This window comes from Oscarella lobularis, chromosome 20, assembly GCF_947507565.1.
Source record: "Oscarella lobularis chromosome 20, ooOscLobu1.1, whole genome shotgun sequence".
Lineage (NCBI taxonomy): Eukaryota > Metazoa > Porifera > Homoscleromorpha > Homosclerophorida > Oscarellidae > Oscarella > Oscarella lobularis.
Genome location: NC_089194.1, coordinates 1,954,018 through 1,978,977, shown reverse-complemented (window position 1 = coordinate 1,978,977; position 24,960 = coordinate 1,954,018). Strand labels below are relative to the sequence as shown.

Sequence of the window (24,960 nt, the reverse complement as noted above, 5' to 3'; positions counted from 1 at the left end):
CTCATTGGTTCGTTGCGATCACGTGGGTCTTATCTAGCGCTCTGGTTTGCTCATTCGATTAGGTGCGAATTTTCAATACGGAAGTTACATCATAATCGTAGTCAGCATTTCTATTTTTGGCAGGAAATGATGCAAGATTTCACGCTTCCAGTTCAAGATGGCGTACAATGCCTCGTGGTCGCCGTCCTTCTTTTTCACGGTTTCATCTTACATTTCGCGTCGATTATCGCAGATCGCCTTTTCGCCGACGCTGTCGTCGAACGCCCGGACATTGAGGAACAAACACGTGATCCAAAGAAGAACGAAGCGTCGCGTAGAGGAAGAAATCGACCGTTTTGGACGACGATGACGGCGTGGGAGCCGACGACGAATGCAAAATACGGCGTCGGTAAGCGTACGAGCGATCGGGAGCCCGTTTTTCGCGACGAAAAAGACGATCCCTTCACCCGGACGTCGCCGATCACATCCGTCTCGTTTTTTGCAGTGATCTACAACTACGAAGCGCGAAGCGATCGAGAACTCACGCTCAAGTTCGGCGAAACCGTGCAAATATTGGAACAGTGCGGCGGTAGGCTTCGTGTTCCCCAAAGGGGGCCTCACCCGATTTTCTCCTTCTCTCTCTCTTTGTTAGGATGGTATCGCGGCTGGAGTCTGTCGAAGAAGGACGTTCTAGTGAAGTTTGACGCGTTTTTGCGAAATTACGATCGTCATGGCAACCGATTTAGGCGATTTTTCCATCGTCTTTCATTCATTTGAAGCCGTGTCACGTGGAAAATCCCGGGTAACTAAGGGAGGGAGGGAGATGAAAGAATATTTATAATGGAAACATTGTTTGTATTTTGTAGCCAATTAGAAGCAGTTGTGAGTCAAGAGGATCCCGTTGTTAGGGAAGTGACGTCAGTCTTGAGAGAATGGGGTGTCGTTTGGAAGAACGCCTATTCCGTGAGAATTTGCAACATTGCTAATAGATCAATAACGGATTAGCGGGGGGTTATAGAATGGAGATATGAAAATTTTTGGGCAAATTAAAAACGCTATGCTCGATTTACTCAAATGGAGAAAACTCATCATGGGAGAAACATTGCCACAAGTGAAAAAACAATAAGATTTAATTGATTAACGTTATTGATTTTGTGTCTCTAGGATAAATTAATGGATTTGAAGCGCAAAGTGATGTCAAAAATCAACTGGGGAAACTGGTAAATATTTTAATTAATTAATTAATTAATAGCTGAATTTTTAAATTTAATTACAGGAAATTGAGCTTGGACATGGTGCTATGGAAACCGGACGGAAAACCAGTTGAACCAGATCGAATTAGCGTTCACGAATTATTCTCCATGGTAACATTGAATTAATTAATTAATTATATATAATCAATTTCCCATATAGCATTTGAAAAATCAAGAAGAAATCGAAAGCGCCGGAGTAATTATTTTAATTACCTAATTCAATTAATCGATATTAATTAATTAATTAATTGAAGACGCGTTCTGGAACGGTTCGCATGAAAAAGGTTTTGTCTTTGGCGTCATCGTTGCCGTCGTCAAGGCAACGGGAACCACGTGGTCATCACTTAGTGATTTCGTTCACGTGTTTCATTGCGAACATCGGCGAAGAAGTCGACATTTGTTTTTCGATTTACGATCACGGGGAGGGAAAATTTCTGAAGTAGATACAAAGATGGGATTAAATACACGTATTAATTATTTATTATTTAGTGAGAACTATATTGTGAAGTTGAGCAAACAGGGAATGGTTCTCGATCTCTCCATATTGAATAGCACCTTTGGCGTCTTTGAGGTCAAAATTATTTAATCGAGTCACGTGAGACACTCTCTATACCCTTATAGGATTTGTCTGAAGCGGATTTGAAAAAGAAACTCTATCTCGCCTGCTTCGTTTTTAGAATAGGTTTGATTAATCAATTAAAATTAATAATTCAATGAGATTTATGTTGGATTTTAGGGACGATGAGACAGGACAAAAAGGGGCCCACTTGCTACAGAAGACCTTATGGATGTGGAGGTGAAAAAATCAATACGATTTACAATATTAATTAATGAATTTTCTAGTTTTTTCTCTGCAAACTATTCTGAGTCAAACTGACTCTTCCGACCCGGAAGACTTTTCCATTCCAATTCTTCAAGTGTACGACGTCATATTACATAATTTAATTAGATTAATGTTTTCTCTTTGTTTAGACATTCTGGAAATGACAACGATTTTTATAAATTTCACGAAGCAGCCATAAAAGCGAAATCCGCCGATCGTAATAAATAAATAAATAAATAATCTAATTAATTGATTTTTTAAAATTTTTGTTTTTAGGTGTCGTTGCTACGGGACAATTGGTTCACGGTGATTTAGAACAATTGAAAATTGACAAACCGACGCTATTTCCTCGTGGAACGGGATTCGCAAAACGATTGGGATTCGCTGACCTCATCATGCCAGGTTAATATCAATTAAAATCAATAACAGGCGCGCGCGAATTTTTATTATAGGAGAAATTCGAAACGATTTGTTTGTGACCGTGGGAGACGGAGATTTCGATAGGGGAAGCAAAAAGTCGGCGAAAAATGTCGAAGTCTCCATGAAAGTGGTCAATAATGACGGAGGTGACGTCATGGTGAGATAAAATAGACAAGAATCCCAGCTCTATAAAATACACAGGAACCTTAGCTGTGGTTAATAGACTAAAATATAGAGGATTCACATGAATCCCAGAAGTAGAACATAGAGTACGAGAGTCAGAACTGCTTGTGTATCATAACTCACAAACTCTGTCTCTATCCCAGACTGAAATACACAGGAACCCCAACTCTAGCAAATAGACACATTAATCCTAGCTGTAGAACATAGACTATGACTCAGGTAAACTAGACTATGGCTCCTCAGTTTTGAGGCGAGAGAACGGGTAAAACAGTTTTGGGGCGCGAAAACGATCGCAATAGTTTTGAGGCGAGAGAACGGGCAAAACAGTTTTGGGGCGAGAGAACGGGTAAAACAGTTTTGGGGCGAGAGAACGGGTAAAACAGTTTTGAGGCGAGAGAACGGGCAAAACAGTTTTGAGGCGAGAGAACGGGTAAAACAGTTTTTAGGCGAGAGAACGGGTAAAACAGTTTTGAGGCGAGAGAACGGGTAAAACAGTTTTGAGACGAGAGAACGGGCAAAACAGTTTTGAGGCGAGAGAACGGGCAAAACAGTTTTGAGGCGAGAGAACGGGCAAAACAGTTTTGGGGCGCGAAAACGATCGCAATAGTTTTGAGGCGAGAGAACGGGTAAAACAGTTTTGGGGCGAGAGAACGGGTAAAACACTTTTGAGGCGAGAGAACGGGCAAAACAGTTTTGAGACGAGAGAACGGGCAAAACAGTTTTGAGGCGACAAAACAGTTTTGATGCGCGAAAACGATCGCAATAGTTTTGAGGCAAGAGAATAATTGACTCATCTAAACTAGACTATGGCTGTCACAGTCATGAGAGAATAATTGACTTTGAAAGTCCGAACTGCGTGTGTATCATAACTCACAAACTCTGTCTCTATCCCAGCTGTGATGAATAGACTAAAATATAGAGGAACCCCAGCTCTAGCAAATTGACACATCAATCCTAGCTGTGATAAATAGACTTAGGGTCAGAACTGACAATCTCTCTACATATAAGTTATTAATTTCTTCCAGAACTGTATTTGGGTTGGAGCTGGAATTCAACCTGTGAGCGAATATCGTTCCTACATCATGGTTCACAATAGTCATCCAGTTTGGAACGAGACAATAAGGGTATTAATTAATTAATTAAATATTTAATCGCATTTACTATTCAAATTAGGTCACAGTTCCCGTACACACGTTCTATGATTGTCATCTACGTTTCACATTTCGTCACTGTTCCACAACAGGTACGAAAAATCAATAAATAAATAATTAATTAATCGTCTCTCCTCTTTTCTTAGGCAAGGAAGAGAAACATTTGCTTTTCGCCTTTTTGAAATTAAAAACGCGCGACGAAACGACCCTATTGGACGATCGCCACGAACTCTACGTCTACAGAGCACAAGTAAATAATTATGACGTCAAAATAAATCTAATAAATAATTAAATAAGAATAAATCAATTTTGACGAATCCGAAACGATATTTGGACTTGCCCGCTTCGTCGACGCACGCCATGTTCAGCGGTCTCACAATGACGTCATCAGGGACCGGAAATGACGTCGGATTATCGAGAAACGAACGCGAAAAGTTCACCGTTTCCACGTTGATTTGTTCGACGAAATTAACGCAGAATAGTCTGTGAAAAAGATCACGTGATTTATGTATTTATTTATCGTTTTTTAGCCGCGCTTCTGTCGCTTCTAAAATGGCGCGAAAAGAAGGATTCGTTGAAGGATGTTCTCAATAACGTGAGTCAAGTGAAAGGAGACGAAATCGTCAGGGTAACGTTAATCGATTATTGATTTATTTATTCTTAGTCTTTGCTCTAGTTTTTGCAAGACACGTTCGACGCTCTCTTTGGAATTCTAAACGAAGAAAGTCGCGAATTCGATCACTCTCAAAAAGTCTTTGATGCTCTGGTAAGAAATAGATATATGATTACTTACATTAATTGTTTTTTTCAGGTCTACATTTTGGATCTTCTTCAAAAGCAAAAATACAAGCAATTTCGTCCCGTTTTAGAGGCTTACGTCCAACATCATTTCGCCGCTCCTTTAGCTTACGAGTCCGTCTAATAATAATAATTATTTATTGATTTTTAATTTTGGCTTAGAAAATTACTCGTTTGTTTCAAGCATAATCTCGAAAATGTTGCGAATCCCAGTAAGGAATTTCTATCAAAATTACTGAGTACAATGACGGTAATTAAATAATTAATTAAATAATTAATTAATTTATTCATTGAGTTTTTAGGCGTTGGAATTTATTTTTAAATTTATAATTCAATCGAGGCATTTGTACGCGAGGTGATTAATTAATTAATTAATTAATTAACGAAATTATTTAATTAAAATTTATTTAAATATTAGAGCGTTGAGGGGTCAAAATTTAATTCAATTTAAAGAGAGCGTCCAATCGGCTTTTGTGGCTTTGAATCACATGATCGGCGTTCAAATGCCTCATTTGGAATCAGTCCAAGTAATTAATTAAATTAAAATAATAAATTTTATTACATAATTTAGCAAATTGCTCACGAAAATTTTCCGACGATTTACACGGATTTATTGACGTGTTTCGACGTCACGGAAGTCGCGTGAGAAAAAGCGAATAAATAAAAATTAAAATATATTTAATCTTAAAGTTTATTCGTTCAAAATTTCTTGTCCGCGACGAAAAATTTGCGCTCAAATTCGGTTTTAATTCAAGCGCGTTTGACGTGCATGCTTGCAACAGTGAATAGCGAACTCTTTCGATTTATAGGTACCTATTAATATTTATGTATTACTTTAAATATTTATTGATTTTTAAAGAGTCACGTGCCGTTTTACTTCCCTCTCTCTTGGCAATATTGAGAGATCATTTGATTAAGAAAGAGAAAGAAGAAGAGGAGATATGCGCGAAATTGTTTGACGTCATTTTGACGCGTTTGCAAACCGCGGAATGCGTAATTCAATAAATAAATTATCAATTAATTAATCGTGATTTTTTTCTCCTTTTAAGGAAACGACGCCCGATGACGTCACGTGCGTCGTTCAAACAATGTTTTATTTACTCATTGGAATTTTGCAGAGAATCGATTCAACGAGCGCATTGGCTGTAAAAATTCAAAAATTCCTTTCTCCCTCCCCGAAAAAAATTGAATTCGTTTTTCTTCCAAGGGTCAACACGTGGTGAATTTAATTGCGATGTTGAAATTAATGAAAGAGAGCCACTTTCGCGATCTGATGGCATCGTACCGGGAAAAACCGGCTCTAAAAGTATTAATCCATTAATTCTATAACTAATCTTAATTATCCGATGAAAGACCTTCCTTTTGGACGTGTTTTTCGTCTTCGAAAAATTGACGAAAGCGCGTCCTTATCCCGCCCAATGGCGAGCAATGTACATGCTACAAAACAAGTAAAGAGATACAGTACATATCTTTATATATGAGTTATCTTTTGTAGCGTTCTTGTTCACGCTATTCAAGCGTTTTCTGTCGCCCTTCAAAGCCATTTCTTGTTCGGTTCCGATTTTGAAACGCCCGTGAGAAAAATTCTAAATATAAAATTAATTAATTAGTTATTAATTTATTGAGGTTTGGGATTCTTTTTTTAATTTATCCGTCGCTTTCATCACGCAACCGTCGCTCCAATTAGAAACATTTTCGCCAGCAAATCAGGCGAAAATTCTAGACAAGTAGATTAAATAATTAATTAATTAAATAATTAATTAATTATCTATTAAAGATACGGGGATATTCGTTCTGTAATGGGATTTGAAGTTTTTCTCAAATGGCAATCGCTTGGGCAACTTCAACTCGAATTTGTTCCGCATCTCATTGGTCCATTCGTTGCCATGACACTCGTTCCCAAAACAGGCACGAATCCAATTAAATAACAATATAAAAATATCGAGTTTTTAATTATTTAAGATTTGAGAAAGAGTACCATGCCGATTTTTTTCGATATGATGGAAATCGAAGCGAAAGAACGCGGCGATTTCAAACAGGCAAATAAGGGGACGAATTTTAAGAAGATTCCTTATAATTAATAGTTCAGGTTGAAACGGAATTAATCGATCAATTAGACGAGAACGTCGGCGCGGGAAAAGGCGACGCCGAATACAAGGATTTACTTTGCAAAATGTAACTAGAGTCTCTAAGAATAAGATATACGCTGTCCTGGGGCTCTAGTTGAGATTCTAAGGCTAAAATAGAACCGTAGGGGTTTTAGATAAGCTTGATTCTTTATTAGTTTGGTTGAGAAGAGTCGGGGTCACGCGACTTTGGCGGAGAGAGGCGTCGCTTTTAGCGAATCCGTTGGAAATTTGTTGGAAAGATTATTGGATTATCGGTATTTTTAAAAATAGATTCAATTAATTAATTGAATTTCTATGCTTGTGTATGTAGCAAAGTCGAAAGCACGGAAGAGAACCGGTTCAAGAAAACAATGTGCACAGTGAATCTATTGGTCAGTAATTAATTAAATTAATTAATTAATTAAAACTATTTTCCAAAGAATTATTATCGAGATCAAGGTCGCGAAGAAATGTATACAAGGTAATTAAAATTTGTAATTAATTAAATAATTTTAATTAATTAATTAAGATACGTTATGAAATTGTGTGAATTGCATTTGGAATCGGGCGATTTCGCCGAAGCGGGATTCACGATTCTTCTCTACGCAAACAGATTAAAAGTAAATAAGATAAATCCCAATTATGACGTCACACTTTGAGAAAATTTTAGTGGAGCAATTTTCATCTTCTGAGCGTGGGAAAATATCAAACGGAAACGGAAGCGTCGCGGAAGGAACGCCTTCTGAAACAAGCAATCGCTCATTTTGATCAAGGAAAAGTGTGGGAAAAGGGAATTCAGCTCTGTAAGTCCTTAGCTCAGCAATACGAAGAAGAACTCTTCGACTACAAACAACTAAGTGACATGCTGGTATAATACTATAAATAAATCAATAGATCAATAATAAATTATCTGTTTTTTTGTAGCAAACTCAAGCGCGTTTTTACGGGAATATTACTCAGGGACTTCGACAGCCTCCGGAGTATTTTTGCGTCGGTTTTTTTGGTCTCGGGTTTCCCACGTTTATGACCGTAAGTTATTGATTTATTTAATTCGTTGATAGTCCCCACGTGGAGCTTAGAATAAACGCTTTATATTTCGCGGCGGCGAATTGGATAAACTCGGCGATTTTACGGCGAGAATCAAAGTCCAATGTCCATCAGCTGAAGTAGATACGCTTATTAATCAATACTTTTTATTATTATTGATAATGTTTCTAGTTTATGATGACGCTTGATCAGCCCGGAAATGACATTCTGACGTCAGATGGCCAATGTAGGATAATAATAATTAATTATGTATGATTTTTAAATTTGAATGATTTCTTCTAGTTGTTCAAATTTGCAGAGTTGCTCCCACTCCCGAAATTCCGAAAGTTTTCGCGGAGAAAAACGCAGCAGAATACGTTTTCGAGTAAGGATACACCCATTTTATGACGTCACAAAACGAACGCATTTTTTCGAGGTATTACAAATTCAATGACGTGAATAAATTCCTGCTGGACAGACCCTTTCATCGGGGCACCAAAGACAAGAGCGTAGAGATTAAGGTTCGATATTATTTATCCTATTGATTTTGAACAGGTACAGTACGGGAATTTTTTCTCTTCTTCTTCAGACTTTGTGGTACAGTCGAACGACGTTTACGACGTCTCATAAGCTTCCGGGTGTGATGCGCTGGGCGGAAGTGACGTCATTAGAAAAAGTAATAATACTAATCACAAATAAATAATAAATATTTATTTCTCCTCCCAGGTGGAAATGAATCCGTTGGAAGTAGCAATCGATCAGATGACGCAATCAACTCAAAAATTGCGCGAAACCGTGAAAAAATATACGGGAAATTCTTCGTTGAGTGTGAATCCTTTGAGCATGATGGTAAACGGAATGGTCGAAGCGGCGGTCATGGGAGGAATAAAGAACTACCAAAAGGTAATTAAATAAATCAATAAATTCATAATTAATAGTCACGTGTTTAGGTTTTCTTTATTCCGCAATATTTGACGGAGAATCCGCAGCACGTTCGAAATTTGGAAACTTTGAAATCGTTAATTAGAGAACAGGTAGCGCGCGCGCGCACGAGCGGAATTTCATAATTAATTTAATTAATTATTTTTTAGCTTACGCTTCTCGAAAGTGCAATTGAAATTCACGGAAAATTGGCTCCAATCGACTTGAAACCTCTTCAAGTCAACTTCGAAACGAATTACAACGAATTGAAACGCGACGTCTTCAAAAACGTGACGTCATAAAATAAAAAATAATTAATTAAAAATAATAATCCTTGTTGCAGATTTTCGGAGAAGTGTCTGCGTCGCCGGACGTTCGTCGACGCCAATTGGATCGAAGTCTAACCGTTGCTCATAAACCGACCCATGAAGGTCTAAAGAAAACGTCATCTCGATCCACAGTCGTAGGGCCTCCAAGAAAGGCGTCAATTCCTAAGCAAACATCAGGGGCTGACTCTCCAATTCAGCAAAGGTAACACCCTAAAATAATTAAATAATCAATAGTATTTATCGTTTTTGTTTAGGCCGCTTCCGAAGCCGCCTTCTCTGTCGCCGTCTCCTCCCGTCGATAGCGATCCCGTTCCGCCGCCGCGTCGTATGACGGGAAAACGTCAGTCAATTCCCGTAAGTCGTTACGAAGATGTAACCCTTCCGAAATCGAGTTCAACGGGAAATCTTCTCGACGTCGGAGGAGGGGGCGGGGCCAATGAAAACGAAGAAAATACATCTGGCAACGTTTACGATTCCGTACCGTCGATGACGTCATCGTCTTCATTTCACGATAACAGGTGGGGCTTCGAAGAAGTAACGCGCTTTAATTAATTAATTAAATAATTAGTATGTCGAAATCTGATCCCGATATATCGGATTATGATTCGCCCACGCGACTTCCGCCTCAACTTCCCCCGAAGAAATTCTCCGCGCCGCCGCAATCGTCTCAACCGCGCAAAATCGTTTATTCTTCTCCACTAGCGGTATTATAGATTCATTTATTAGAGGGGACCCCGCGTTTAGGACCCGTATGCTTTATTAGTTCAAATCGCCGCCTCTACTTCCGGTAAAAATGTCGCGACGCGGATCGTCGGAATCGACTCCCATTGCGTCGTCTATCCTTCCGCCGCCCATGTCGCCGCCGCGGAACACCGAAACCATGACGATGGGCGGAGCCTCCATTCGCATGCGACCACGCCCATCCCGAGGAATGACGCAATCACCAGTAAAAAATAAAGAAAATAAAGAAATAAAGTTATAGAATTTTGAATATAAGGATGGCGGCGGCGGAAATCAAGATTCGGGTTTGGAGCGTCATAATACTGTATCCGGGAACGTGTTTATTCAACAGGATCGCCAATTGTCGCCCAAGCCGCCCGTCGTTCCGCAAAAGAAAGGTAGTAGCGCGAAGCCGTGACGTCACGCGTTCCCGGGGGGTTTAGACATTGTATATTAAAGAAGCTATGACAACGAATTTTTTGAGTGTAGCGTCGACTGACTCCTTTTCATTTCTCTCTCCTCTTTTTTTTTTTGCATTCACGTCATATGGGTTAGAACCGTGAATTATGTATGTATGGTACATGGGAAGAATTGGGGACCACGAAGAGACGGACAGCGAATATCTAACATAGAAATTGTGTGTTACAGACAGAGACTTAGATTTTATTCTCTCTTGGAGAATGATCAACATTCCAAGGTAACTGTTTCTATAGCACCTCAACGAGAATTTTTAATAGAAATGTTTTCTAGGGCACGCGCATGCGTGATTGATTAACTTAGCAACGGACCTAAGGTAAGAGGAATGTAGCGGCAATTAGACTGGCACCCAATTGAATCACGCTTCCTTTGGTATGGTAAACATCAAAACAAAACTATAGGATAGCCAGACACACCCATTAAAACAAACAAAAGACAAGAGATAGAATAAAGAAACAGATAGCGCGCGGCATTGCCAGAGCATGGCCCTTGCATGTGGGGAGTGTAGTTTGACTCGGTCCCAATGTCGTATTACACGTAAATGTATCATTTTGACTCAATCCCGATGGCATAGTAGTTGTTCCGTTGCTAGGCGCCGCCGGTGTCGTCACGTTGATTTTTAGAGTCGGTGTCAACGTTGTTGGTGTTGGGATAGTCGGAGTGGGTGTCGTTATATTCAATGTATTTTGACTCGGTCCCAATGTTGTATTACGCGTAAATGTATCATTTTGACTCAATCCCGATGGCGTAGTAGTTGTTCCGTTGCTAGGCGCCGCCGGTGTCGTCACGTTGATTTTTAGAGTCGGTGTCGACGTTGTTGGTGTTGGGATAGTCGGAGTGGGTGTCGTTATATTCAAATTGCACAGATCCGTTTCACAGCACGTCCTAACCTTTAGCTGAGGAAAGGGCCCCTGTTGAGTATGCTCCTCGGACGCCGTGCACGTGCCACTGGCGCATTTCGTCTCAAACCTTATCGGTTTGCTGAGTCGAAAGTAGGCCATCGTTTCACAAGCGGTCACATTACTTCCACAGTTGTCGATGATCTCTGCCTCCTCCGACATTTGACTGATGCATTGTGCCTCCGTGTCGCGGGCACACGTATAGCATTGCAAACACGACGCCGTTCCTAAAAGGGGGGCCGGGGTGAGGAAGGTACCGTGGCGCCCGGGTCTCTATCGATCTATACGTACTCTACGCGTACCGATTGCGGCGGAGAGAATCAAGGTGAGAAAAGCGGTGGACATGGTCGCGAATGAGCGGACAACTACCGTCTTTCGTCCGGGTTATAGGCGACAGAACGGCGGATCAGTGTGGCTTCGTTTTCATTCCGCTCAAATGGGATTAGTGTACGCGTCCACGTTTGATCTCCCTTCGTCGAATGGCCCATCAAGTCAAAGTACTTTCGCGTATAAATAAGTATTAGGTATTTAATGTTCATGGCTCTTGGTGGGCGTGCCTCCGAGCAGATTTTCTGCATGAGCGGTGCGCAAGATGATCTCGTCTAAGTGACGCTCAACAGACAAAAGAAATCCATTCAAAAAATTGAATTTAAATATTGATTTCAATAAAGGTAATGTCACTCGGAATGAATCTAAAAATAGGATATGTTTCGTTCAAAAATGCCTCAATTGCATTTGATAAACCGTAAGTACTTGGCAATGATAGTGGATACGATCTATTTAGAAGAATGATTGTGTACTTTCGGCACAAATAATCACGTGATTGTTAGGTTACGGGAAACTTTCAAGTCCTCCACGTGACGTTCCTCGTTGCTTCTAAGAACCAGTGCAGTCTTTTTTCGCGATGAACAAGACTTCTATTAAGGGTTTGCACGTTTCTCTTCTTCCTGGAACGCGGTTCCAACCGTTGTTTCTCACTGTAGACTTTTTTGCCGCTGTCAAGGAAGGAAACAAGTCAATCGTCGTTTCGTTCGTTCAACGTTATCCGAAAAAGTGGAAAACAGCGAGAGATGAGGTTCAGGGGATAGTTGAGAGTCGAGGGTACTCAAAACAATTTCACTAATCACGTGACGTCGAATTAGCGCTCCTAACTCCAAACAGGACTAAAATTGAGATTCTTCAAGCAGACAGACTTTCACCTTTGACATTAGAGAGTAGGAGCGCTAAAATTGTTGTGGTCACGTTTGTGACGTTCGTGAGAGAATGTCGCTTGAAGTAGCAAAGGGAAAAGATGCAGTGGCAGGAGAAGATATTAATATTTGTTTTTGATATAGTGGAGTTCTAGTGCACTTCATTGGGCACGTGACGTTGAAATGGCGAAATACTTGATTTCAGCTGGAGCTGACATCGAAGCTCTTAATAAGGTAATGACGTACATTGTATTGATTGGGTATCAATAAGAATATTGTTTGTGAATAATTAGTGGGGAAGAACGCCTTTTTTAGAAGCAGCTCTCTCTGGAGCAGAAGGACCAATGAATGTTTTGATTGAGAAAGGGTGCAATATTCATGCCAAAGACGAAGTAGGTGAAAATATGTTGAAGGTTGTTACTACTTACAGAGTTTGTAGTCTGGCGAAGGAGCATTGGGAATTGCGAGTGTGAAAGGTCATTTGAAAATTGGCAAGCGACTCGTTGGATTGGGATTGGATGTCAATGAAGCTAATCGAGTAAGAATGTTATTTATTGTTAGTAGATTGAGTCACAAGCATGACAGTCAGCTATATAAACATAAATCGGTATTGATTCTATTTTAACAGTATGTATTCTTACATCATTAAACAGATAATAAATGTATGTATACTGCTGATCAATATTTGACGGGTTTGTTTACTCTTTTTAGGCAGGCTATACTTCTTTGCTTCTGTCTTGTCAGTTCAATCACGTTGAAATGGCGAAATACTTGATTTCAGCTGGAGCTGACATCGAAGCTCTTAATAAGGTAATGACGTACATTGTATTGATTGGGTATCAATAAGAATATTGTTTGTGAATAATTAGTGGGGAAGAACGCCTTTTTTAGAAGCAGCTTTCTCTGGAGCAGATGGACCAATGAATGTTTTGATTGAGAAAGGGTGCAATATTCATGCCAAAGGCGAAGTAGGTGAAAATATGTTGAAGGTTGTTACTACGTACAGAGTTTGTAGAATGGCGATGGAGCATTGGGACTTGCGAGTGTGGAAGGTCATTTGAAAATTGTCAAGCGACTCGTTGGATTGGGATTGGATGTCAATGAAGCTAATCGAGTAAGAATGTTATTTATTGTTAGTAGATTGAGTCACAAGCATGACAGTCAGCTATATAAACATAAATCATTATCGATTCTATTTAAACAGTATGTATTGCTGACTAATTAATATTTGACGGGTTTGTTTACTCTTTTTAGGTTAGCCATACTTCTCTGCATCGGGCTTGTCAGTTGAATCACGTTGAAATGGCGAACTACTTGATTTCAGCTGGAGCTGACATCGAAGCTCGCAATCAGGTCTTCATGCCGAGCTCCTATTTAGTTTTTCAGTTATTGTTTGGTATTAGTGGGGAAGAACGCCTCTTCTTGAGGCTGTTTTCTCTGGCAACGTCTCCGTTGTTGATCTTTTAGTTAAGAAAGGTTGCAACATTGATGCAAAAGACAACGTAAAGCGTCGTGCAAGATTCGGTTTGAAATAAATGGGAATTCTAGGCTGGAGATGGAGCGTTGCAAATAGCTGATCGTCGAAAACATTTTAAAATGAAAGAAGATCTTGTGAAGATTTTTTCTCAACCAAGAGTAAGTTTTTGAGAAAATTATTTGTCTAACTGGTTAATATTGACTTTTTAGGATGACTCAGAAGCTGAAAGCGAGTTAAGAGAGAAGATCTTACGACTGGAGGTGAGTGAGTTCAATTTTTCGAGGAGCAGTTACAAAGTATTGATACTGAAGCTAATTTCTAACGTTCTACGTTAAAATTGGTTATTTCTCGCTTTTCCTTATTACTTGATTTTATCATAAAACGTTTTCATTTTAGGCAGAAAAGGATAAACTCTTGGGAGATCTGGCAAAGACGCAGAGAGACTTACAACAGCTTCGTGAACGAGCAGAAGCCGATTTACGTATGAAATTATTTATAGCACACCTCCGTCGCACATTTAATATTTATTCTTAGGACAAGAGAGGAGAAGATCCGCTGACTTGCAGGCTCAAAACGCTAGAGTATCGTCTCAATTAACCGAAGAAAATGCTCGAATACGAACTCAGATGGCAAGAGAATGCTCTCAACTGAAACAAGAACGCGACGAAGCGAGACTCGTGGCTGAGGAAGCACAGAAAAATCTAAGCAAATACGAAGAAATCCTCAAAGTTCCTTCAGCGGAAATTGAACAGAGCGGCGTCAAACTCGGAGGAGGAGCCTATGGCGGTAAATTGCAGAATCCTAATTTATTCTCTATATAATTTTCTTGTTTAGAGGTTCGCGTTTGTCATTGGCGCGGTTGTCAAGTGGCCGTCAAAACCTTCTTCGATTTCCTTCGCGTCGAAACTTATCGCGAGCGTCTCGAGCAAGAAATCTCGATCTGCAGCCACGTTCATCATCCCAACGTCGTCTCACTCCTCGGCGTCATTTCTCAGGACGGAATTCCTCTTAGCATCGTCTCGGAATTACTAGAGGGATCTCTTAGCGACGTCATCAAAGCAGCAGAAGGTACCCTTACTCTCCGAGAACAAGTGGACGTCTCCGTGGGCTGTTCAGCTGGAGTCCGCTATCTTCACGGCCTCAATATTCTTCATGGAGATATCCGATCGACCAACGTCGTCGTCACGTCATTGATGGAGGCGAAAATCTGCGATTTAGGAGCAGCGCGTTTCTCTGATCACTCTAGTTTATCCGTTGGACCAATGAGTCCTAATTATTTGGCTCCTGAAAGATCAGCTCCCGGTCAACACAATACAAAGATGGCAGATGTCTATAGTCTCGGCGTTACGTTTATTGAGTTGATGACTGGTCGAGAACCGGCTCCGACGAAGAGAATGGCTCAGGCAACGAGTGTTCGTCATCCTCTCATCAAGAGGCTCGGTCTTGGGATGGTGAAACAAGGTCCTCGTGAGAGACCTTTGATTGGTGAGTGCCTGTCGCAATTGATCGCCGTTCAGAAGTCGGACCAGGAGTACAGAAGGTGTTCGGCAAAGAGAATGGTAAAGGGTAAGGTGTACGGGGGAGGGAAGGTGCATCTAGTGAAGGAACCGTGGCTCTAATTTATTGATTATTACCTCTACTTCCCTGCAAATTTTTTTTGGATAGGCGTTATTTTTTTGTCTTTGGTTGTCTTGTTTATATTATTGCATGCTTTCTAGGTGTATCCGGGCATTTCGATTACGTGACTCATCGAAGAAGAACGGTTTCAAAGGATTTCTTGCGAAGCTGTGTGCGAAAAGAAGTTACCACGTAACGTAGTGGTGTTATTGTTTGAGAGCTGCGTCCTTGGGATGACGACTTAGGCTCATTTTCAAGCTAATCGCTTGCACCGATAAGTCTGAGCTTTTGTCTTAGCGAATGCAAGCTAAAACAGAGACGTAGCTGTTGTGAACGGTCAACATTGGGACGCCTTGGGTATCGGTTGTTGGGAAAAGATGAGAAAACGGAATGTGAGGCTCGTACGATTCATGGAAGAAAGACTCTCTGTTGAAGAAGCTCCTCGATCGCCGTGCACGTGCCACTGGCGCATTTCGTCTCGGTTCGCTGAGTCGAAAGAAGGCCACCGTTTTACAAGCGGTCACATTACTTCCACAGTTATCGATGATCTCTGTGGCCGACATTTGACTGATGCATTCTGTCTCCGTGTTGCGGGCACACCTATAGCATTGCAAACACGACGCCGTTCCTAAAAGGGGGGCCGGGGTGAGGAAGGTACCGTGGCGCCCGGGTCTCTATCGATCTATACGTACTCTACGCGTACCGATTGCGGCGGAGAGAATCAAGGTGAGAAAAGCGGTGGACATGGTCGCGAATGAGCGGACAACTACCGTCTTTCGTCCGGGTTATAGGCGACAGAACGGCGGATCAGTGTGGCTTCGTTTTCATTCCGCTCAAATGGGATTAGTGTACGCGTCCACGTTTGATCTCCCTTCGTCGAATGGCCCATCAAGTCAAAGTACTTTCGCATATAAATAAGTATTAGGTATTTACTGGAATGTTCATGGCTCTTGGTGGGCGTGCCTCAGAGCTGATTTTCTTCATGAGCGGTGCGCAAGGCGATCTCGTCTAAGTGACGCTCAGCAAACAAAAGAAATCAATTCAAAAAATTGAATAAAAATATTGATTTCAATAAAGGTAATGTCACTCGGAATGAATCCAAAAATAGGGTATGTTTCGTTCAAAAATGCCTCAATTGCATTTGATAAACCGTAAGTACTTGGCAATGATAGTGGATACGATCTATTTAGAAGAATGATTGTGTACTTTCGGCACAAATAATCACGTGATTGTTAGGTTACGGGAAACTTTCAAGTCCTCCACGTGACGTTCCTCGTTGCTAAGCTCTTCTAAGAACCAGTGCAGTCTTTTTCCGCGATGAGCAACACTTCTATTAAGGGTTTGCACGTTTCTCTTCTTCCTGGAACGCGGTTCCAACCGTCGTTTCTCACTGTAGACTTTTTTGCCGCTGTCAAGGAAGGAAACAAGTCAATCGTCGTTTCGTTCGTTCAACGTTGTCCGAAAGAGTGGAAAACAGCGAGAGATGAGGTTCAGGGGATAGTTGAGAGTCGGGGGTACTCAAAACAATTTCACTAATCACGTGACGTCGAATTAGCGCTCCTACCACCAATTGGTGCTCTAACTCCAAACAGGGCTAAAATTGAGATTTTTAAGCAGAGAGACTTTCCACCTTTGACATTAGAAAGTAGGAGTGCTAAAATTGTTGTGGTCACAATTCTGACGTTTGTGAGAGAATCTCGCTTGAAGTAGCGTAGGAAAAAAGATGCAGTGGCAGGAGAAGATAGCAATATTTGCTTTTTGATTTAGTGGGATTCTAGTGCACTTCATTGGGCACGTCATGCTGAAATGGCCAAATTCTTGATTTCAGTTGGAGCTGACATTGAAGCTCTTAATAAGGTAATGACGTACATTGTATTGATTGGGTATCAATAATCATATTGTTTGTCAATAATTAGTTTGGAAGAACGCCTTTTCTTGAAGCGGCTTTCTCTGGAGCAGAAGGATTATTAAATGTTTTGATTGAGAAAGGGTGCAATATTCATGCCAAAGACGAAGTAGGTGAAAATATGTTGAAGGTTGTTACTTCTTACAGAGTTTGTAGAATGGCGATGGAGCATTGGTATGTGCGAGTCAGAATGGTCATTTGAAAATTGGCATGCGACTCATTGGATTGGGATTGGATGTCAATGAAGCTAATCCAGTAAGAATGTTATTTATTGTTAGTAGATTGAGTCACAAGCATGACAGTCAGCTATATAAACATCAATCGTTATTGATTCTATTTTAACAGTATGTATTCTTACATCAATAAAGAGATAATTAATGTATTGTGGAATTGTGTTAATTGCTGATCAATATTTGTTTACTCTGTTTAGAATGAAGTTACTTCTCTGCATTGGTCTTGTCTCTTCAATCACGTTGAAATGGCCAAATTCTTGATTTCAGCTGGAGCTGACATCGAAGCTCTTAATAAGGTAATGACATGCATTGTATTGATTGGGTATCAATAAGAATATTGTTTGTGAATAATTAGTGGGGAAGAACTCCTTTTTTAGAAGCGGCCTACTCTGGAGCAGAAGGAACATTAAATGTTTTGATTGAGAAAGGGTGCAATATTCATGCCAAATCCGCCCAAGTAGGTGAAAATATGTTGAAGGTTGTTACTACTTACAGAGTTTGTAGACTGGCGAAGGAGCATTGGGACTTGCGAGTCAAAAGGGTCATTTGAAAATTGGCAAGCGACTCGTTGGATTGGGATTGGATGTCAATGAAGCTAATCGAGTAAGAATGTTATTTATTGTTAGTAGATTGAGTCACAAGCATGACAGTCAGCCATATATACATCAATCGTTATTGATTCTATTTTAACAGTATTAAACAGATAATCAAAGTATTGTGGAATTGTTGTGTTAATTGCTGATCAATATTTGTTTACTCTTTTTAGCAAGGCAATACTTCTCTGCATCGGTCTTGTAAGAATAATCACGTTGAAATGGCCAAATTCTTGATTTCAGTTGGAGCTGACATCGAAGCTCTTAATAAGGTACTAGACGTGTATTGTATTGATTGGGTATCAATAAGAATATTGTTTGTGAATAATTAGTGGGGAAGAACGCCTTTTCTTGAAGCAGCTTTCGAAGGAGCAGAAGGAACATTAAATGTTTTGATTGAGAAAGGGTGCAATATTCATGCCAAATCCGCCCAAGTATGTGAAAATATGTTGAATCTTGTTACTACTTACAGAGTTTGTAGACTGGCAATGGAGCATTGGGACTTGCGAGTGAGGAAGGTCATTTGATAATTGTCAAGCAACTTGTTGAATTGGGATTGGATGTCAATGAAGCTAATCGAGTAAGAATGTTATTCATTGTTAGTAGATTGAGTCACAAGCATGACAGTCAGCTATCTAAACATCAATCGTTATTGATTCTATTTTAACACTATGTATTCTTACATCACTAAACAGATAATCAATGTATTGTGGAATTGTTTTGTTAATTGCTGATCAATATTTGTGTACTCTTTTTAGAATGGAGTTACTTCTCTGCATTGGGCTTGTCAGTTAAATCACGTTGAATTGGCGAAATACTTGATTTCAGCTGAAGCTGACATTGAAGCTCGTAATCAGGTCTTCATGCCGAGCTCCTATTTAGTTTCAGTTATTGTTTGGTATTAGTGGGGAAGAACGCCTCTTCTTGAAGCTGTTTTCCATGGCAACGTCTCCGTTGTTGATCTTTTAGTTAAGAAAGGTTGCAACATTGATGCAAAAGACAACGTAAGGCGTCGTGCAAGATTCTGTTTGAAATAAATGGGAATTCTAGGATGGAGATGGAGCGTTGCAAATAGCTGATCTTGAAAAACATTTTAAAATGACAGATCTTGTGAAGATTTTTTCTCAACCAAGAGTAAGATTTCGAGAAATTTGTAACTAACTGGTTAATATTGATGTTTTAGCATGACTCAGAAGCTGAAAGCGAGTTAATGGAGAAGATGGAGAAAATCTTACGACTGCAGGTGAGTCACTCAATAGCCTAGTTCAATTTTTTTGAGAGCAGTTACGTATTACTGGTAATGAGAAGCTATTTTTAAACACTGTATGTTTTCAATGAGTCATTGTTGACCAGGCCAAGTGAAAGTCTTCCTATTATTTGATCGTAATATAGGAACTGTTTTATTTTAGGCAGAAAATAAGAAACTGCTGGATTCTGCTCTACGGGTCAGTTGCAATGTTCAAAGAGTCAAATTAAATAAAATCTTTTTTCTTCTAGAACGAAGAAAAACAGCCGAAGATGCAGAGAGATTTTCAGCAACCGCGTGAACGAGCAACTCAACGTATACGTCATCATGAAGTTCCTTGTAGTACATTATTCTTCGCAACTCGTTTTCGTCTAGACTCTTTTCCAGCTGACGATGAATTGGTACCAGATGAGTTAGTGAAAGCTTGCGCCATCGTCACAGGATCAAAATGGGAAGATATCGGAATGCTGCTTGGCATTTCCGACTCCGATCTTGATGACGTTCGTGGCTCTACTACCCTCGCTCGCATGATCAAGGTGCTGGATTTGTGGCGCAAAAGAGAAGAGTCTCCGACAGTAGGCAAACTCCTACGGTGGTTTGAGCAGGTAGACGTCAACCGGAGAGCTATCGAAAGGAAATTCGACGAACTCTATGGACGTCACTAAGATGTTTCACACTTCCTTTTGCTTCTTTTCATGTAGCTTGTGTATTTTAATTGGCAACCTGGACTTTTTGAGCTCAAACTTTTTATGAGGTAAATGAAATTTGAGCATCTAAAAAACGTGTCTTAGAAGAGATGTTTCATTTCTATATCTTTATTGAATAGGGCGGGGTTATGATAACACGTGACTTCAGAGCTTTATGTCGAGAAAACTGAATGTGGGGCTCCTATCGACTAGCCTCGTCCCCAGTAGCCTCGAGGATCCAGACCCTCTTTCCGCGGCGTCCCCCACCCACGCATCTTAGCGCGCGGGAAGAGGGTCTGGATCCTCGAGGCTACGTCCCCAGGCCCTTCACCAGCTAGCGCGCTTGGGGCGCACTCACTGGTGGAAGGGCCTGGTAACATTGGTCTGCGTCAGAGGGTCACGCGACACCCCACTTGCCCCGTGACCTCTGTAGCCCTAATTAAATCAGTACGTAACGGTACGCAAAATCGCTTCAGCGCGTAAGGAAACTGTTCGCAACTGTTCGCTCTACCGTACAGCCCCGCGAACGCGATTTTACCTCGGAACTAGTGTTGGAAGACGTTTCCTTACGCGCTGAAGCGATTTTGCGTACCGTTACGTACTGATTTAATTAGGGCTACAGAGGTCACGGGGCAAGTGGGGTGTCGCGTGACCCTCTGACGCAGACCAATGTTACCAGGCCCTTGATATATCTTACCTGTGAGTTGCCCTGTGCTGCTCAGGGTTGGGCCTAACGCGCGCTAGGGGGGAACGCTTCCGCCCGGCTCGCCGCCGATCTCGTCAGTCCGATTCGAGCCAAGCCGAATCCGAGCCCCCCAAGCGGCGAGTCACGTCCGAAGGACGGAGAAGCGGGTGCGGCCCCCGGAGCAGCACGGGAGGGAGGGTGGGAAAAATTCGGTCTGTGCGAAGGCGGCGAATGGCGATACCAGACACCGCCCGCGCCTTACATAATCATGGCGGTAGATATCAACCGCGTTTAACCTGTATTAAACTTCCCTTGATATATCTTACCTGTGAGTTGCCCTGTGCTGCTCAGGGTTGGGCCTAACGCGCGCTAGGGGGGAACGCTTCCGCCCGGCTCGCCGCCGATCTCGTCAGTCCGATTCGAGCCAAGCCGAATCCGAGCCCCCAACAAACCGTCGTGAACGGTCCCAACGGGGCTGGAGCGACGTCCCCCAAGACGGGATCACCACCTCACCCAATTAGCATAGTTGTGGTCTCCGCCCGTGAGAACCTGCTGGCGCGACTAACATAACAAAAACCCCCTAGCGGCTGTACGCTCTCCACTCGCCCGAAGAACGCCACAACTAACTCGCCACGCTCACAAAACATGCGACAAAGAACCGGTTTACGTCGCTAACGCGCGCTGGACTCCTGAGTACGCGGATGCTATTTACTCTGTAGCCAGCGCGCGACTGTATCGCGCCAGCTGCCGCTCGTCCAGACGAATGTAGCGCATAAACGCTGCGCTTTTCCATCGGCCGAGCGTTTGGATCGTCGAGTCGTCAAGTCCGCGCGCAGCGGCCGTCGTCGCCGCCCCGATTCGGAAGCTATGACCAGCGAAGCGAGTCGCATCCACGCCTGCCGTTGTCAGAGCCCGTCGCACTTGATCGACGAGCGCCGCCCGTGAGAGCGCTCCGCCATTTTCGAACAGAAACAACGGCCCCGGCGCAAAGCGACGGCGAGCCAGGTAAGCGAGCAGCGCTTCCACAGGGCACAGGTCCGCGCGTGTGCGTCCTAGAACAATCGACACGCCGCCACGGAACGGGTCCGTCTTCGACTGTTTGATCCGCAATTTGACGAACGACGGGTCCGCCAGTGAATCCGTCGACACGTCATCGGGCGAAAGATGACGCTCGGGATCGAACGCCGCCACCGAGTCCACGGTGAACTCGCCTGCTCGCAAGAAACCGAAGAAGGCAACCGTGCATGCCGCCCACAGCATCGTCGAGTCCCATCGATGGGGCGTTTGTCCCCACACCGCGCGCAGTTGACGAAGAATCACCGGAGTGATGGGGAGGCGGGGATCCGCCGCTGGCCGCCCTTGTTCTCGCTTGATTCCGTTTAGCATGAGAACCAGCAGTGGCATCGATGCCGCGAACGGATCGCCCAGACCAGCGACGACCTGCCCGTTGCGAACCGCTGCCAGGTAAGATTTTATTGTGGCGTATCTTAACCCCTCTCTTGCCAGGGCCGCGCAGAAGAGCGAGAGCACGCGCTCCGACGCTGGCAGACCCTGCAGACCTAACTGCTCGCAAAATCGTTTGAACCGGCGGAGTCCTGCGGCGTACGATCGTCGAGTGGAGTCCGCGACACCTTGCGCAGTGTAGCGTGAAAGAGCTCCCTCCACCGCGGCTCGTTCCAGGGCAATCCCGGTAACGCCACCAGGTCCAGTAGCTCCCCCGAGATGGGCGTCGGATTGGCGGCAAGCTGAGGAAAAAGACGCTCTCAGCGCGGCGGGCGGAACGTTACGCGAGAGCCCGTCGGCGAGGGTCTTCTGTTCTCCCGGGATATGCCGCTCCCTCCAAGCAAACCCAAATTGAGCCGCAAAAAAACTGCAGCGTACGCAGGAGAGGCATAAGTGCCGCGTCCCTGCTTGACCCTGACCGCACCGCCGCCACGACCACCGTGCTGTCGCACTCAAGCAGGACCGATGCGCCCGACCAGCTCTCGCCCCACACCGCCGCTGCAAGAACCACCGGCCGGAGCTCCTTCGGTGATCGGAAGCGGAGCCCACGGTGCTGACGCTGCAGCTTTGCCTGCGGCAAGCGCATTACTCCAGCCACGGTGTCTAGCTCGATCTTCAAGAACACCAGCGTCGTGCCAGGGCCTCCAATCTTTCCGCGAGCGACGGGTACCCCGAGTTCTTTGCACACCCGCAGCGCCGCCTGCAACTGATGCGCTCGATCCTGAGGCTGATCCACAGTAGCGCGTCTGCTACTGCGGAGAAGATCGCCTGCGGAGAAGATCGCCGGTGCCGAACGCAACCCAAGCGGCAGCACGGTGTGCCACATACACCTCGCCCCGCGATCGCATGCTAAGGAGATGGCGACCCGCCGGGTGCACCGGAATGATGCGGTATTCGCTTTGTATGCCCCGCTTTGCTAGCACTGCCCCAGCTCCCAACTGCCAGCAGTACCGCACGGCGCCCTCCGCACGGGTGTATATGGTCGCGCATTATTCGGCGCAAATTCCATCGTTGACGCTGCCGCCCCGTGGGGACGACAGGTTGAATATTAGCCGCCACCGCCCCGGTTGGCCGGACTTGGGACTTACCCCGAAGGGACTCAAGCGCACCAGCTGCGTCGGAGCGGCCGGGACTGGGCCCACTACTCTGCCTGCTGCGAGTTCGCCGTTTAGATATTCGTCCACTACCGCGGAGTACTCTCGCGCAGAGTGGAGGTTGCGGCGTGCTCGAGCTCGCTTTTCGCTCCCGCCGCCGTAGCCGATTCGGAAACCTTCTGAAAGCCCGCGCAGCAGCCCTGCTGTAAAACGCTGGTCTGGGTGGCGCCTTAAGCTATCCGCCTAAGCCTGCGGGATCACCGGCGCCGATGATGGCGTGTCCCCGACCGCCGAACCTGAAGCCTTTGCCGCGCGCGCGCGGCGTCCAACGCCGCCAGTGCCTGCCCAGAGCGGTACGCGCCCGCTGAAAGACCCCCATTTCTAGGAACCAGCAGGAAACGGTGTATTGCATGCCCCCGACTAGTGCAACTACACGGCGTGGGGCAACACGCTAATAATCGGGACAGTCGCGCGCGGCTCTACTGGGGCTTGGGCGACTGCGCTCGAGGCCCTTGCGCGGCTGTTTGCTGCTGCTGCTGCTGCGCCGCTGGCTTACAATCTGCAGCGCGATGACCTTTCCCCCACTTGTCGCACGCGCGGTAATAAACGCAGCGTGCACCACAACCGGCAGCTGGCGCAAAGTTGAAGAGCCGGCCTGCCTAGTCGCGACGTTGAGCGCGTCGCAATCCAGCTGTGCCAGGATTCGCCGCCGCGCCTGGCCCCGCCTGCCGCAATGCACAACTGGCCGCCCTATGATCGCTGGCGCCGCCACGATTCTCGCGGACGGCCTTTCTCCGCCATGCGCACCACTAGCTTGATGTAGCCGAGCATGTCCAACGCCCAACTTGGGCGCTGTGACACTTCCACCGCGGCGAAAGCCGCGAAGGCTTGAACCTATTGCGCGATCGAGGTGATGCGGTGCAACGAACGAGGACCCGGCGCAGGCGAGGGGCACTTGCCTCGCTCTCCCTCGCGCCGTAGCCCCTCCGCGTTGTCGGGGAGAAATTCGGCAAGATCGACGAACTCGCGCGCCGAGATTTTGCGACGACTCGCCCTGGGACAACTCCGAAGCAATTTCCCCGCGAGAACGGCGGCGTTGCCTTGCGGGGCTTTTTCGCAAGCGCCATGAGCGAAACGAACCACGTCGGCTGCGGCTGCTGCTGCTGTTGCTGCCGCCGCCGCTGCGGCTGCTTGTGCTGCTGCTGCTGCTTGTGCTGCTTGTGCTGCTTGTGCTGCTGCTGCTGCTGCTGCTGCTGCTGCTGCTGCTGCTGCTGCTGCTGCTGCTGCTGCTGCTGCTGCTGCTGCTGCTGCTGCTGCTGCTGCTGCTGCTGCTGCTGCTGCTGCTGCTGCTGCTGCTGCTGCTGCTGCTGCTGCTGCTGCTGCTGCTGCTGCTGCTGCTGCTGCTGCTGCTGCTGCTGCTGCTGCTGCTGCTGCTGCTGCTGCTGCTGCTGCTGCTGCTGCTTATGCGGCTGCTGAAGCGGCGGCGCGACGACTCGCCTGGGACAACTCCGAAGGAGTTTCCTCGCGAGAACGGCGGCTTTGCCCTGCGGGGCTTTTTCGCACGCGGCAGGAGCGCAACGAGCCACGTCGGCTGCGGCTACTGCTGCTGCTGCCGCGGCTGCTGCTGCGGCTGCTGCTGCGGC

The 24,960-nt window shown here is 44.5% G+C and overlaps 4 protein-coding genes and 1 long non-coding RNA gene across 7 annotated transcripts; 4 read left to right on the top strand and 1 right to left on the bottom strand.

Moving 5' to 3' along the window:
* The first annotated feature begins 174 nt into the window (after nt 1-174).
* On the top strand, nt 175-11,053 carry LOC136199000 (dedicator of cytokinesis protein 1-like). Its single transcript, XM_065989083.1, has 58 exons — nt 175-388; nt 485-568; nt 632-672; nt 726-781; nt 846-942; nt 998-1,090; nt 1,144-1,199; nt 1,256-1,343; nt 1,393-1,428; nt 1,487-1,671; nt 1,722-1,803; nt 1,854-1,914; nt 1,969-2,028; nt 2,076-2,151; nt 2,205-2,272; nt 2,332-2,457; nt 2,508-2,632; nt 3,684-3,782; nt 3,832-3,901; nt 3,956-4,059; nt 4,107-4,290; nt 4,340-4,437; nt 4,486-4,575; nt 4,621-4,721; nt 4,770-4,857; nt 4,910-4,962; nt 5,026-5,134; nt 5,179-5,249; nt 5,298-5,416; nt 5,467-5,600; nt 5,657-5,752; nt 5,815-5,913; nt 5,961-6,055; nt 6,103-6,181; nt 6,234-6,334; nt 6,385-6,515; nt 6,570-6,646; nt 6,697-6,782; nt 6,892-6,990; nt 7,047-7,107; nt 7,156-7,196; nt 7,245-7,335; nt 7,386-7,583; nt 7,640-7,744; nt 7,795-7,881; nt 7,934-7,988; nt 8,045-8,126; nt 8,178-8,262; nt 8,331-8,417; nt 8,468-8,644; nt 8,692-8,775; nt 8,833-8,952; nt 9,006-9,193; nt 9,246-9,509; nt 9,560-9,695; nt 9,755-9,937; nt 9,989-10,408; nt 10,462-11,053. The coding sequence occupies exons 1-57, from the start codon at nt 346-348 to the stop codon at nt 10,127-10,129; spliced, it is 5,745 nt and encodes a 1,914-aa protein (XP_065845155.1). The 5' UTR covers nt 175-345; the 3' UTR covers nt 10,130-10,408; nt 10,462-11,053.
* Nucleotides 10,523-11,554, bottom strand: LOC136199054 (salivary glue protein Sgs-3-like). Its single transcript, XM_065989157.1, has 2 exons — nt 11,390-11,554; nt 10,523-11,314 (listed from the first exon to the last, which is right to left on the bottom strand). Exons 1-2 carry the CDS (start codon nt 11,430-11,432, stop codon nt 10,608-10,610), a joined length of 750 nt encoding a protein of 249 aa, XP_065845229.1. The 5' UTR covers nt 11,433-11,554; the 3' UTR covers nt 10,523-10,607.
* Nucleotides 11,555-12,350: 796 nt separating this feature from the next.
* LOC136199281 (serine/threonine-protein kinase TNNI3K-like) lies at nt 12,351-15,373 on the top strand. Its single transcript, XM_065989453.1, has 14 exons — nt 12,351-12,362; nt 12,422-12,511; nt 12,571-12,669; nt 12,717-12,815; nt 12,989-13,087; nt 13,147-13,245; nt 13,293-13,391; nt 13,532-13,630; nt 13,681-13,779; nt 13,826-13,912; nt 13,964-14,014; nt 14,151-14,235; nt 14,289-14,540; nt 14,589-15,373. The coding sequence occupies exons 1-14, from the start codon at nt 12,351-12,353 to the stop codon at nt 15,371-15,373; spliced, it is 2,055 nt and encodes a 684-aa protein (XP_065845525.1).
* Nucleotides 15,374-16,446: 1,073 nt separating this feature from the next.
* On the top strand, nt 16,447-20,141 carry LOC136199026 (putative ankyrin repeat protein RF_0381). Of its 3 annotated transcripts, XM_065989120.1 has the most exons (18): nt 16,447-16,522; nt 16,608-16,710; nt 16,768-16,859; nt 17,139-17,228; nt 17,288-17,386; nt 17,434-17,532; nt 17,708-17,806; nt 17,866-17,967; nt 18,015-18,113; nt 18,277-18,375; nt 18,436-18,537; nt 18,585-18,683; nt 18,862-18,960; nt 19,009-19,107; nt 19,154-19,237; nt 19,287-19,346; nt 19,513-19,548; nt 19,601-20,141. In XM_065989120.1, exons 2-18 carry the CDS (start codon nt 16,689-16,691, stop codon nt 20,012-20,014), a joined length of 1,794 nt encoding a protein of 597 aa, XP_065845192.1. In that variant the 5' UTR covers nt 16,447-16,522; nt 16,608-16,688; the 3' UTR covers nt 20,015-20,141. The 3 variants fall into 3 exon arrangements, with proteins under 3 accessions (XP_065845192.1, XP_065845193.1, XP_065845194.1); XM_065989121.1 differs by having other exon boundaries at nt 16,468-16,710; XM_065989122.1 differs by lacking the exons at nt 16,447-16,522; nt 16,608-16,710; nt 16,768-16,859 and adding an exon at nt 16,872-17,077.
* Nucleotides 20,142-20,929: 788 nt separating this feature from the next.
* LOC136199061 (uncharacterized) lies at nt 20,930-23,941 on the top strand. The gene is made up of 2 exons (XR_010672952.1): nt 20,930-21,725; nt 21,777-23,941. It is a non-coding gene; the product is annotated as an uncharacterized lncRNA (long non-coding RNA).
* Nucleotides 23,942-24,960: the final 1,019 nt, after the last annotated feature.

What these genes read in the sequence shown, in the direction of transcription:
- LOC136199000 (XM_065989083.1), top strand. Translation starts at nt 346, where the DNA reads ATGACGGCGTGGGAGCCGACGACGAATGCAAAATACGGCGTCG. An exon ending in GTTCCGATTTTGAAACGCCC is followed by an intron (nt 6,182 to 6,233) that starts GTGAGAAAAATT and finishes TAATTTATTGAG; the next exon opens with GTTTGGGATTCTTTTTTTAA. An exon ending in GAGGAATGACGCAATCACCA is followed by an intron (nt 9,938 to 9,988) that starts GTAAAAAATAAA and finishes TTTGAATATAAG; the next exon opens with GATGGCGGCGGCGGAAATCA.
- LOC136199054 (XM_065989157.1), bottom strand. Translation starts at nt 11,432, where the DNA reads ATGTCCACCGCTTTTCTCACCTTGATTCTCTCCGCCGCAATCG. An exon ending in GATTCTCTCCGCCGCAATCG is followed by an intron (nt 11,315 to 11,389) that starts GTACGCGTAGAG and finishes CCCCCCTTTTAG; the next exon opens with GAACGGCGTCGTGTTTGCAA.
- LOC136199026 (XM_065989120.1), top strand. Translation starts at nt 16,689, where the DNA reads ATGAGCAACACTTCTATTAAGG. An exon ending in ATGTCAATGAAGCTAATCGA is followed by an intron (nt 18,114 to 18,276) that starts GTAAGAATGTTA and finishes TACTCTTTTTAG; the next exon opens with CAAGGCAATACTTCTCTGCA. An exon ending in ACATTGATGCAAAAGACAAC is followed by an intron (nt 19,108 to 19,153) that starts GTAAGGCGTCGT and finishes TGGGAATTCTAG; the next exon opens with GATGGAGATGGAGCGTTGCA.
- LOC136199281 (XM_065989453.1), top strand. An exon ending in ACATCGAAGCTCTTAATAAG is followed by an intron (nt 13,088 to 13,146) that starts GTAATGACGTAC and finishes GTGAATAATTAG; the next exon opens with TGGGGAAGAACGCCTTTTTT. An exon ending in CGGAGGAGGAGCCTATGGCG is followed by an intron (nt 14,541 to 14,588) that starts GTAAATTGCAGA and finishes TTTCTTGTTTAG; the next exon opens with AGGTTCGCGTTTGTCATTGG.